The sequence below is a fragment of the Drosophila subobscura genome, chromosome E (genome assembly GCF_008121235.1).
Source record: "Drosophila subobscura isolate 14011-0131.10 chromosome E, UCBerk_Dsub_1.0, whole genome shotgun sequence".
In the NCBI taxonomy this organism is placed as follows: Eukaryota; Metazoa; Arthropoda; class Insecta; order Diptera; family Drosophilidae; genus Drosophila; species Drosophila subobscura.
In genome coordinates, this window is record NC_048531.1 from 13,393,242 (window position 1) to 13,405,391 (window position 12,150).

Sequence of the window (12,150 nt, forward strand, 5' to 3'; positions counted from 1 at the left end):
TCTGTAGAGGCATTCCTGCGGTTGTTCAACTAATAATAATACGTACAGCGAGAGGCCATTAAGATGGGGAAGCAAAATTCTATTGAACCATCCACAGCTGCGGCTCTTCTTACGCCACTCGGGGCCCCCTTCCGCAGGTCTGTGTGTGCTGTGCCTCAATCGTCGGAGGTATCATAACACATGGAAGCAGGAAGAGCAGCAGAAAGATGAGGAGGATGCTGCAGAGTAGACCTAGGAACTGTCCAGACGAGGGGACGACTAGGGTACATCAATCATTTGTAATTATACGCATGTCTCCGCTCTTCTCCAATCCAACATCTCATCTCATTTCGGCTCCTTTCTTCCAGCCCCAGAAATAGTCTTCTCCCCTGGTGTGAGGTGTGGGGCCTCTGGTTCAGTGATCTCTCCCCCTAGTGATCTCTGTCATGTTTACGAGTGCTTGCTCGATCTTTTTGTAATCTCTGAAGGAAAGAGAGAAAGATTCCAACGATAGCGTGGAGCGGTAAGTGACCCAATTGATAAGTGGCCCTCTCAGAGATCTTCGCTCTTATCAGAGTGGAAGGCAATGCAATGCAATCCAAAAATGCAATGGCATAGTGGAAGAGCGCAAGAACCAGAAGCTTTATGCTCGCGAGAGAGGGAGAGCGGGAGCTTTGCCTACGATAAAGCTTCATATGTACATATATTCCATTTGATTCGCACACATGGGCTGACATCAATTGTTTGCTTCCTGTTTATCTTTTTGTTTGTGTAACATACCCTGCAAGAGGGCCACCATTTATACGACATGATGCGTGGCTCGACTACAAAAGAGAATTCCGGAGACTTGAACGGGATTTATGCTTCCTTTCTTGCCTGCAGTGATGGAATATCTTTTGTTTCTCTGTAGACTCCACATTCGTTTCATATTTCTGCCATAGAAACAACCTCCAGTGAGGGTATTCATTCTTCGGGCAGGTCTTTCATCATTTCTTGAGCTCCATTACAATGTTTCCTGTGTGAGTGTGTTCGCGCTGCTTGAATTCCAATTGAATTGAATGAAATTGCAAATTAAATGCGTTGGCACTGCCACTGCAGGCAGCAGACAGCAGCAGTCGGCAGACGAAAGCAAAACAAAGTTGCTGCCAGAAACAAAACATTTCAAACTTTCCCATTCAACTTGTACAATAATAAATCCCATTTAATGTTCAGTTTTCGCATTACATGCGAGCATATTGGAGTATGCTCTGGCGGAACGTTTCAATAAATAACCATGGACATACTCGCATCATAATAACAATAATAAAAAAGCAATACAAATTGGCGCAAAATTGTTTTTAATCAATTTCAATTGAATGATGACCCGGGCACAATCAAGACGCAAGACGAGGCAGCAGGCGGACAGCTCAAAAGCTTTTGTCACTTGCAGATAGTAGCAAGCGGTGTGCTTGTGCATCATTTAAATTAAATCTTTCTTGAAGTTTCCAGCCTCAATCAATTTACAGAACAACCAGCAGCAAAAGCAGAATTTTTGGCAAGGAAATTTGATACAATTTCGATTTCTGTTGCCTGTTTTGGTATGCCCCTCGCGTACCACAAGTCACGTAATGAACATTTCTGTACACTCACACCAGACGACAAAGTCGTTTTTACATTAAAAGTTGAATGTATTTTATTTGCTATATTTTTAGCATTGATTGTGGACGCATATTTGAATTTTGATCTAAATTTTGGTGTGCTTTAAATTTGATGCAAATTTGTGGATTCATGAATATGGAATTTGTAATTTAAATATGGGCACGGCATTGGCACAGCATAAAGAGTTTGCTCTATAAGGCTCAAGCCCCTAAATTGGTGCGTCTGATAACAGAACCCAAATATGTATTATGTACAAATATATGTAAATATCTTATATATTAGATTGCACTTTTCAATTGGTTCCCAGGCAAACACTGAGCTAAAGCGAAAACTGAACCATGAATGCCTTTAAGGAAATACCAAGAGTAATGAATAATTCATCGCTTACTCATTTTATGTTATTGTATTTACTTTTCTTTAATCTCCAATCATTCATACATACATAAAAAGTGGCAGACTTGTTCCAAGAACGACTGATATTTCTACTTGAAGATAAACCCATTGAGAAGAGGTTTCCATGTGCATATCTGGGCATGGCACACATCTTGCCTTGGACCCAGCCTCATGTCTGACCCACTCATGGCGCCCCCCACCATAACCCACCCACCTTCCACCCCTTGCCTCATGCCGCAACAAGATTTCCCGGACGAATGAGGCAATGAACCGCAGCAGCAAGTTTATCTGCCCGCCAGCAGCAGCGTAAGCCACATGCAGGCACCAAATGATACAAAGATACAATCCACAGAGAGACAGACAGAAGCGGGTAAACAGTCAGCAAAAGTGGCGTTCCAATGGAAGAGCCAATGTAAATGTTAAGTAAACGCAATTAAAAATGCATGAAAATGCTCGGGAAAATCCACAGGCAGGAGCAGCAGCAACAAAGCACAGAATGTGTCAACAGCGATAACAGAATGCAGAACGAAAATGAAAACGAAAACGAAACCGAAACTGCAGTCAGAGTGCAGTTAGAGTGAAGAATTTACAGAGAAAACAAACTTCAATTTCAACACAAAAGAAAGAACTGGATAGTAGATAGTAGAACTAGATAAAAGGAATGTCAGTGGCTGGAAGACTGTAGCCAGAAGAACGGTGAGACATGGATATTTTTTCTGATTTCTGAGTCGAAGACTGCATCTATAGTTTCCAGAATTCCAGCTAAATTCGTATCGGCATCCAATTGTATCTATTTTTTGTAATAATTTAACCGCATGGAAAATGAGTGGAACAGCAAATAGAAAATTGATTCATTACTCACCCAATAGGGCAACAGCTGCGTACAGCATTAGCCATTTGTGGCGTTCGTTGGCCATATCCATAGTATAGGCCATATTTCCGCTCAGCGGGTGTTCTCCTGCTCTCTGTGATGGACGCGTATCGATTTGATTCGATATGGAATTGATCTGCAAGTTGGAAAGTATAGAAAAGATGTTATTAGTTTTGCAAAAAGTAAATTCAGAATGTTTTGTGTTCTTTATGCTGGCAACAATATTGATTTTATTTACATTCACACTAGAGCTCGCTCGTTCGTTGGTTGCCAATGAAATGCAAGTAATTTGATTAGGGACCAGGGCCAGCACAGTCCACCCACCTGAGTGCACCTCACATTGCAAAGGGGTGGAATATATACCCCTAAAAGGGGTTAAAAATGTTAAATATTGCAAGGGAAAACTGAGTCATGCCTTGGGGAAGTAAATTCCTAGTATTAAAGATATCCCTGGATATATTTTATGAGTATTTCAGCTCCATCTGCCCTGTCAGTGGCAACCAAAAGTATTAACAAAGCCATAAAAAAGCGTTTAGCAAATGGAATAGAAGTGCAAATGAATGAATGAAAGAATGAACCAAAGGCAAGTGGCAGAAGACAGAAGGCAACGATGTGGCTGGGGATGTGGCAGTGTCATTAATTAAACCGCAAATGGCCAAACACTCCGACGACCGATCGGAAGGCGACAACTTCATATTTTTCTGCCTTCTGCTATCCATAAAATGTCACGCGTTTCCCCCCACAAGCACCACCCCCCTTATCCGCATTGCTTATATATTTTATGACAGGCAGGAAGTCACGATTCCACAATTCTTGTGTGTTGGTTTGTCTGTCTGCCCTGCCCCGCTCTGCCTGACATGAGGCCCCTGGGACAGAGTAGCAGCTTCTCCTCCGCCACTCACTTTAATCCAAGAGATAGCCAGCAGATAGATGGATGAACAGATACACGGACACATTTGTAGCTATAGAAATAGATTCCAGAGCAATTTGCTTGGCTTTTTAGCGCGTTAATTAACGCTTAAGTGGATTCCTTCATTCGCTCAGTCAATGAATTACGTTTCTTATTTTACTTTCAATTGAAGACATAACTGGCAGAAATAAATGAATACATATACATACATATGTGTGTGTGTGTGTGTGTTTATGCCGTTTCTCTGTTCTTTCTCTGAGGGTTGCGCAGGCGTACTTAAGCCCGTAAAACTCCGCACGTGGCCTGCTCAACAAATGTTAGCTTTTCAATTGATTTAATGAACTTCTGCAGCATTCTTTCCACAAGGGGGTTGAGCAGCTGCTCATGGGACTTTGGCACTACCAGCGAGAGGGTGTGGATCATAGGACTTTTACACTATGCAGCAGAGGGTGTGGATCTGCTGTAGGATAGATATGCATAGTAGGGTTTGTTCTGGTTGAGAACACACCACAAAGAGGTCCCGAGAGAGAGTAACATTTACCCTTGTTCGCAGTAGTAGTTCCCCTCTAACAAAGGAACACTTTATTAACTAGTAGCTGTAGTAGTTTCCCGTTTTAAAGGAAGTTCCTAAAGCTTAAAAAAAAGCTTCTGAGTGCTTCTCGTGACTCATGCATCTCGGGGTTGGCTCTTGCCTGTGAGAGACGCTCCCATCTCGTAAACGATTCTGCCACTCGAATGAGGCAAAATTTAGAAAACATCTGGTAATCAGTCAAGAGTCGCACCCATCTACTTTGTGTACATATGTACAACTATAAGTATATAGCCAGTCAACCCCTCGTGCTCTGAGCAGATCCGTTTGGGCAATCGCGTGGTAAAATCAACGAAACTCAAGCATATTCGTATGTATTTTTACATTACTCATTCGTTCATATTATTTTGCTCGTCTGCCTGAATTTGCAACTAAAATTGGGGTGACGAGCCAATAAATGGTTCCAGGGGCAGAGGATGGGATGGGGCGTAGACGGATGGGGGCCACTGTCTGGGCTGGCAAAGTGCAGTGGCCCAATGCAGGGCCACGTACATCAGACAGCAATGGACTGTCCATTGTCCAGTTTTTGCAGTTTCCGACTCGCCCAGTTCCCAGATAGTACCCCAGAATCCCAGTCGCTGTGACCCATACGCGGACAGCGGCAGCGATGGCTTTCCGCACTGCGCCCCCCAATTGAGAGTCAAGTGCCACAGAGGCAGAAACAAAAGGAACACACGAGTATTTATTTGGTGCCTCATCCGTGTTTGTCCGCCTTTGTTCACTTTAACCTTTTGTGTTCTGTGCTGAAAGGCCAACGGCTAAAATCAATATTTGGCATCGCAGGCGATCCGTGGAACTACCAACAGATGATTTTGAGTGAAAGGCAAGCATCATATGCGACCAGGATGCCATCTATGGTAGCTGGGAGTCCGCCCAAACAGAAGCCGAGCGCCGCCTAGCAACAGGATGAAGAGACGACAAAAATAAAAGAAAGAAACTTTGAAGGAGAACCAGCGGGGGTGGCACAACGAACGCTTTAGTGCTCTTCAAAAACTATTTATTCGTGGTTTGATATAAAAGTAAAAATTAAATAAACCAATGGAAAACCTCAAGAATATTCTATGCATATCCAGCAAAAATTAAACATTTTAAACTATTTCCACGGACAGTATTTAAGTATTTTCCACATATCCCTCCATAATGTGTGCCAAATTCTAAACACTCAAAACTGCGCTCCTTCCGGCAGAGTATAAAATCGAGCAAAAAGTGAGAAAGAAGCAAAAAGGAAATGGCAGGCAAGCAGCAGCAGACAGCGAAGGAAGAAGGTGGAGAAGAGAAGAGCAAAGAAGAGGGAGAGGGGAGAGGGAGAGGGTCTGCGGCGCAACACTTGCAAAATCAAATAACGGAAACTACAGCGCGGCGGCAGCGGCAGCTGCATGGGATTTCAGAGATGAAATGGTGCTTGCTGGCTGGCTGGTGCCCGGCTAAGCAGGGGTTGCTCTCACACAGTCACGCATACAGACACACACACACACACAAACAGAAACAAAAGCAAAGCCAGAGCGAGGCAATATGTATGCCAGATGGGAAACTGCGAAGGATCTTAAAAGATGCTCGAAATGTAAAGTGGACTGTGGAGTGGAGGAAAAACTACCTGCCCGAGGGATAGAGAGGACAAAGGAGGCAGCCAGCCAGCAGGTTGCAACACACACAGGCAGCAAGAAGCAGCCAGCCAGCCGCAGAGTTGCTTTCGCGAGAGGCAAAGAGCGCATGCGCAGAAAAAAAAATTCGCTGAAAAATTCACACAGGCGAATAGATTTTCTCTAGATTGGAATTTCTAAATGAAAATGTATTCGAAATGGCCTAAATGTACACAAATATTGACCGGGGTCTGTTAAATTTGGTTATTTCAGGCGATTCTGTGGGCTAAGACCCCCGTTTCATCTCCTCAGAATACGTTTTGGCACACCCTTTTGGCCAGCGTGTGCATGTGTGAGTGTGTGTTTGAGCAGAAAGTAACAAATTTGCATTCCTCACAACGGGAAAACCTTTCTTTCTGTGTTGAAAAATCAATGGGAAGCTGGGAACAGGAATACAAATTTGGCAAAAAACTTCATTTCCTTTTGTTATCCCTCCGCCTTGGGGGCAGACAAGCGTTGTTGGGTGGGCGTGGGCAGGACATAAACCCACGCACCGCGTCAGTCTATGCACACACACACACACAGTTGCACACAAAGAAGAAGTTTCCAGACAGCGCTGAAAATTTCCTGCTTTTCTTACCGTTTATTGTTGAATTGGTTGTTGTTTAATTTATTCTTTATTCACACTCACACACTGACACTACACAGTGAGAGTGGTGCAGCGAAATTGGTAACAGGGTGCCACTAATCCACGGGGGTGACGACTCTGTCCAAGATCTGACTCGCACACACACGCACACGCACACAAAAACAGACAGCAGAGACGCTGCTGCTGCACTCGCTTTGCTCTGCTTTTATTTTGTTGTTAACTAATTGGCGTATTGGTGGTCGATTAACCGCTTTTGCATTCTATTATTCACTATTTTTGCGCAGAAGAAGAATCTGCCGCACACCGAGATACACACACGCACGCGATGTGGCTGAACCACCACCGACTGGACCGGTTTACGGGGGTGTGAGTGGGCGCGCACCGTATTAACCGTAGCCAAAACAACGTACGATACTGACAAGAAGAACCGTTGCTTTCGGATTCGCGTTCCACTGAAGACTGTCGCTAGCCGGCCGTTTTTTGATGTCAGCGGGCGCGCCGTTGTGGATGTTGTGGATTGTGATTGTTTTTACTCTCGCGCTCTCTGGCACAGCTGCTGCAGGGGTAATTGTTATGGGAAATTGTATGGGATATTTTCTCACCTGTTGCCGGCACAAGGAAAGTAAACAAGAGTTTAACATTTATCACACCTGTGCAGTAACTGTTGTAAATATTAAAAATGCCTTGGTTGTATTGTATTAATTATTATTTATTTATTTGCTTAGCCATACACAAAGTTTATCTCCTGTGGAATCTGTGTGCGATAAAAAGTGTGTCCCCATTAGATTCTGGAGTAATTAAAGTCTACACAAATCGGAATACACAAAAACGTTTAAACACAACCAAAAAGTTAAGATTCGCTTATAAATTTAGGACATTTTAAGATCGTGTTAGTGCTGAGTACTTAAGGGTAGAGGATAAATGCTTGGGCTGAGTATTTTGGGTTACAATTACAGGAAGACACCAAAAAGTCGCTAAAACTTAAGCTTAAACATAGTAAAATCATTAGCTGGGGTAAAAATCAATTAAATTAGCAGCTTAAACTAACATTTGTTCGCTTATTTACAGGTAATACAAAGTGGGGAGATGCGCAGCTCAAGCAGAGTTGAGGCCGCGCTCCCCTCCTGGTGGTTTGTTTGTGTCTTGCGAGTATTCGTCAGATCTCCCTTGAGGATAGTTAGTTATAGTTATAGTTATAGTTATGGTAACTTATGTGTGAAGTAAATGCGGTTCAGTGTCTGAGAACCATGTCAAAAGTCTATTTTTGTGTCATGACTGTGGACGTAACTTGTTTCAGTACGAATGGCCGAAGGCAGCAGCGAGCTCCTCCAGCCTTGAGATTAAAATTACAATTGTTGAGTATTTAGTTAGTTAGCGTACAGTTTAGTTAGTCACGCTGCCTTAAATTCGCTTCTAATTGCGCCTGCTGGCATCCTGGATAATGATTTTATTCTTCTGCCGCGTCACCTTGGTGGCCGTGGGCGCTGGCAGCAGACGCTTCAGCTGATCCTGCCGTATGTTGGGCAATCCCCGTTCCTTGCCCTTGCCCGTTGTCGTGGTGGTTGTGGTCGTAGTCGTCGTGGCCGTCGCCGTTGTGCTTGACTCAATCAGCGCCGTGGACTCGTCCACCGTGGAGCTGGACGCTGAGGCTGCTGCTGCCGAGGACGCGTACCGCGTGAGCACCTGGAACTTGGCGAAAATGTTACGCCCCGCGCCGCGCTGCTCCTTGTCCTTGTACTTTTCCAGTGCGGCGCCACTGGGCGTGGGCTTGGCTGCCTTGACCAGCGCCTTGTTGTGGTTGTGGCTGGTCGTGGTGTTGGCTGTTGCCTTGTAAAAGTCCAACTCGTAGTCAAAGTCGCCGCTGCTCGTCTGATGGGCGGGCGCGAGGGCACGCTCGCCGTAGCTGGCCGAACTGGCGGACGTCTCCTCGGCCAGATGGCGCAGCATCAGGGTGAGCTTCATCTCGTGCTGCCGCTGCAGCAGAACGGCATTCCGTTCGCCCTCGAGCCGCGCCTGACGCACCGCATTGGAGAGGACGCGCTCCTTCCACTCCCAGGCGTCGCGCTCCCGCTCCAGCTGCACCAGCTGCAGCTCCAGCTTGCGCGAGGAGTCGCGCAGATCGATGACCTTGTTGAAGTACTTGTACAGCAGCGTGCGCATCTCCTCGGGCGAGAGTTTGTTCAGGCGCGCCATCAGCATCTGCTCGCCCTTCTCCCGCTGCAGCCGGTCGCTGGTGTCGATCGATCGGTGGCCGCAGATCATCTCGTTCTTGAACTCGATGGCCGCATCGATGGCCTCAATGGCCTCGTCGCACTCCAGCAGCTTGCGCTCCTCGCGCTGCGTCAGCATCTTGTCGCGCTTCAACTTGCGATCCAAGTGGCAGCGCTCGTCCAGCAGCAGATCGCGCGTGCCGCGCAGATTGCGTATCTCGTGCCGCAGGCTCTCCTGCTGCGCGGGTGCGGGACTCTCGCCCGCCGCACACTCCTCCAGGTTGTCCGACTTCTCGCGCAGAATGTGATTCAGGTGCGTGATGCGCGCTTGAACGGCCTTCAGCTGGCGGCCCTGCTGCTCGGGCGAGTCCAGCTTGACGAGCTCCTTGCCACCGCTGGCGCCGTCGCGGCTCTCCTTCAGCTTGGCCAGCTCCAGCTCCAGCTGGTCGCGCAGCTTGCACTCCTTGCGGATCTTCTTCTCGAGCTCCTCCAGCTGCTTGCGCGACTCGGCCATGGACTGCTGCAGCTTCCTCAGCTTCTGGCCACTCTCTCCGGCAATGTGCTTCATGGAGCTGAGATCCTCCAGCCGATGCTCAATGTGCGCTATGATCGCCGACCAGCGCTCCGTTTCGCCCTTCTCCCTGCCCTGCACGAGCGCCCTGGCCAGATGCTTCCGCGCCTTCTCGCACTCGGCCTCCAGCTTGGCCTTCTTCTTCTGGAAACGCTGCTTGGCGTGGCTGCGCGTGTCGCTGTTCTTCACCAGCTCACTGATGATGTTCTGCTTCACCTGCATCGTCTGCTCGATCTCCTTCAGCTGCCGCTGCCGTGCCTCGATCTCCGCGTGCAACTTTCGCAGCTTCTTCTGCAGCTGCTCGATGGGCGCCGCAGCAGCAGCGGCGGCAATGGCCGCCTGTCTGAGGCCCTCGCCGCCAGAGCTGTCCAGCGGATCGATGGGGGTTTCAGCGACCGGTGGCTGCACCACGGGCTGCTGCAGTGCCACGCGATTGAGCAGCGCCAGCTCCGCGGTGCTTAAGCTCGCTCCGGGTTGAATGCTGCGACGGCGACCTGCAGAAAGGAAGAGGATTAGGCATGAGTAAGATTATAAATGATGGAAGAACTCACCCGCACTGCTGCTCTTGCGCTCCTCCAACTTCTCCTGCTCTTTGTCGGGGTTTGCCTGCTGTTTCTCCCCTCTTTATCACGCTCCAAACTCTGCATAACTCCCGTGGGATGTTTGGTAAGAAACTCCGCATGTTTGGCCTGAATCAGCGCATCCGTCTTGGTGCGAAACTCCTCCATGAGGCCCTCCAGCTTGTCGGCCAAATCGGGCCGCTGCGACTCATTGTCCGTGTCATTGTCCGAGTTTGGTGGCTCGCTGACCGACTCCTCGGGCTCCTCGGCCTCCTGGATGGGCACCAGCTGCTTGTGGGAGCGCATGGCCTCCGTTGAGCTGAGGCACTCCTCGCACTCCTGCTTGAGGAAGAGCCACTCCTCGATCTGCTCCTTCTCCAGCTCGCTAATCAAATTGGAGCCCATCAATCTGCAAGGGGAAAGGCATTGAAAAGAGGTTCACGGCAGGCACAGGGGGATCAGTCCTACTTGGCAAACAAACCCTCCGCATTGGACACCAGCTTGAACCACTGACTCGCCGCAAACTGCAGCCCAAAGTTGTCTCCAGCTGCCACTTGGGCCAGGGGTCCCGCGGCGGGATTGCCGCCGCCCATGGACTCCGGGCTGATGGGCGTATTGTCATCGGAATATGTGTTCATAATCACGTAATTCCGCACGCACTGCACCTTGAAGGCGAACTGCAGGTTGCCCAGCGTCTCGGCCACATGCTGCTCCAGCGGCGAGACACACAGAATGACCAGCGTCTGAGCGCGGCCACCAAAGGAGTCCTTCAGCAGCGTCGTGAGCGTCGTCTGGCCATACGGAATGTTGCCATTGACCCCGTACATGATGCTGGGATCTGTCAGCGTGCTGACCACCTGCTCCAGCATCTGGAGACCGGCGTCGCGAGGCTGGCCGGGCGGTGGCTCGCCCCAACGCTCGGTGGCGCACAAATCCGAGAAGCTGGCGGTGGACAAACGATGCTGGATGAGCCCCTCCTTGGACACCCACTGCTGCTCCAGCGTGAGCGTGAACAGCGTGTGCGCTGGCTTCGGCTTCCTGTTGGCCAGGCCAAGCTGCAGCCAGCGGAACACTTCCTCCACGCTCTGGCAGTGCACGTTGCCCATGTCCAGCAGGTCGCAGACTTCGCCCTCGCAGATCTCCACGAAGCCCACATTGACGGCATAAGTGCGTTCTGTGGACGAGAGGGAGAGAATCGTTACAGTGGAGGATCGCTGACAGAAGGGAATCCCTTACCTGAATGCCCTCCGATGTGGGTGAAAATGTCCCGCACGCAGCGCTGCACCACGCCCTGATCCGCCTCCCCGTGGACGCACTCGAAGCCAGGGCCGTAGAGTGTGTAGGTCTTGCCCTGTGCCCGCTGGCCGTAGGTCACCACCGAGGCATCGAATCCCTCCAGGAACAGGCTGATCAGCGGAAACACCGTCTGATAGTAGAGCTGGCTCTGGGTGGTGCCGGGGCCCAGGGCGTGTGTCACGGGCACCGTGTGGGCGCCCACCTGTATGAGGCCGGCTGCAATGCTGTCTTGGGCACCGCCGCCCGGCAGTGCGCTGGGCAGGCCCAAAGCGGAAGCGGATATGGGAATGGCTTGCACACAGCAGCCCGAACCGAGGGGCACAATCGCTCCGTTCTCATTCCCATTGCTGTCCGTTGGCGGCGGCTCCTGCTTCAGCTGTGTGTCCTGCTGCCCGCTGTTGCCATTCGCATCTGTGGACTCCGAGGCATCGTTGGTGGACTCCCCCGATTCCGAAACCGACTCTACCTTCACATCCGCCGCCACAGCATCAGACGCAGACGCGTCTGCCTCCGCCGCAGGCTTCGTTTCCACGCTGCGATTCGTTTGTGGACAGATGCGCACGGCCACCTGTATGGGTATCTCCATGGTAGTCGTTTCACGCTGTTGGCCAACTGGATTTTCACTTGGTTTTCTCCATTTTTGTGTGCATTTTAAAGCGTTATTTTAAAATATGTGCAAAAAAACAACGCAGCGGGTGAATCGATACAAACAGTGTGACCGCGGTCTTGTCGCTGCAACAAAGCAACCGAATATCATAAACATACCGAAATATAACTACAATATACTAGCTTGGACACCAAAGTATCGATTTTTTGCGGACGAATTTGGCGGTAAAAACATGTACTTTGAAAATACGATAAAAGATTTAAATTTATTCGTCTTCATACAATAAATAAACAATAT

The 12,150-nt window shown here is 49.0% G+C and overlaps 2 protein-coding genes across 49 annotated transcripts in view; both read right to left on the minus strand.

The window, feature by feature from the left end:
- LOC117892061 (Down syndrome cell adhesion molecule-like protein Dscam2) overlaps positions 1 to 7,059 on the minus strand; it is a 66,212-nt gene extending 59,153 nt beyond the window's left edge. For 45 of the 48 annotated variants that reach the window (XM_034797997.1, XM_034798042.1, XM_034798041.1 and 42 more), the window contains exons 1-2: positions 6,601 to 7,058; positions 2,873 to 3,017 (exon numbers count right to left, since the gene is read on the minus strand). In XM_034797997.1, the coding sequence (XP_034653888.1) occupies positions 2,873 to 2,945 (73 nt within the window). In that variant the 5' untranslated portion in view covers positions 2,946 to 3,017; positions 6,601 to 7,058. Of the gene's footprint in view, positions 1 to 2,872; positions 3,018 to 6,600 lie in introns of all 48 variants that reach the window. The other 3 variants (XM_034798045.1, XM_034798038.1, XM_034798030.1) reach the window with 1 other exon arrangement.
- A 241-nt stretch (positions 7,060 to 7,300) lies between these two features.
- Positions 7,301 to 11,956, minus strand: LOC117891930 (kinesin-like protein costa). Its single transcript, XM_034797765.1, has 4 exons — positions 11,187 to 11,956; positions 10,419 to 11,124; positions 9,962 to 10,359; positions 7,301 to 9,884 (listed from the first exon to the last, which is right to left on the minus strand). The coding sequence occupies exons 1-4, from the start codon at positions 11,830 to 11,832 to the stop codon at positions 8,023 to 8,025; spliced, it is 3,612 nt and encodes a 1,203-aa protein (XP_034653656.1). The 5' UTR covers positions 11,833 to 11,956; the 3' UTR covers positions 7,301 to 8,022.
- Between the last annotated feature and the right edge of the window lie 194 nt (positions 11,957 to 12,150).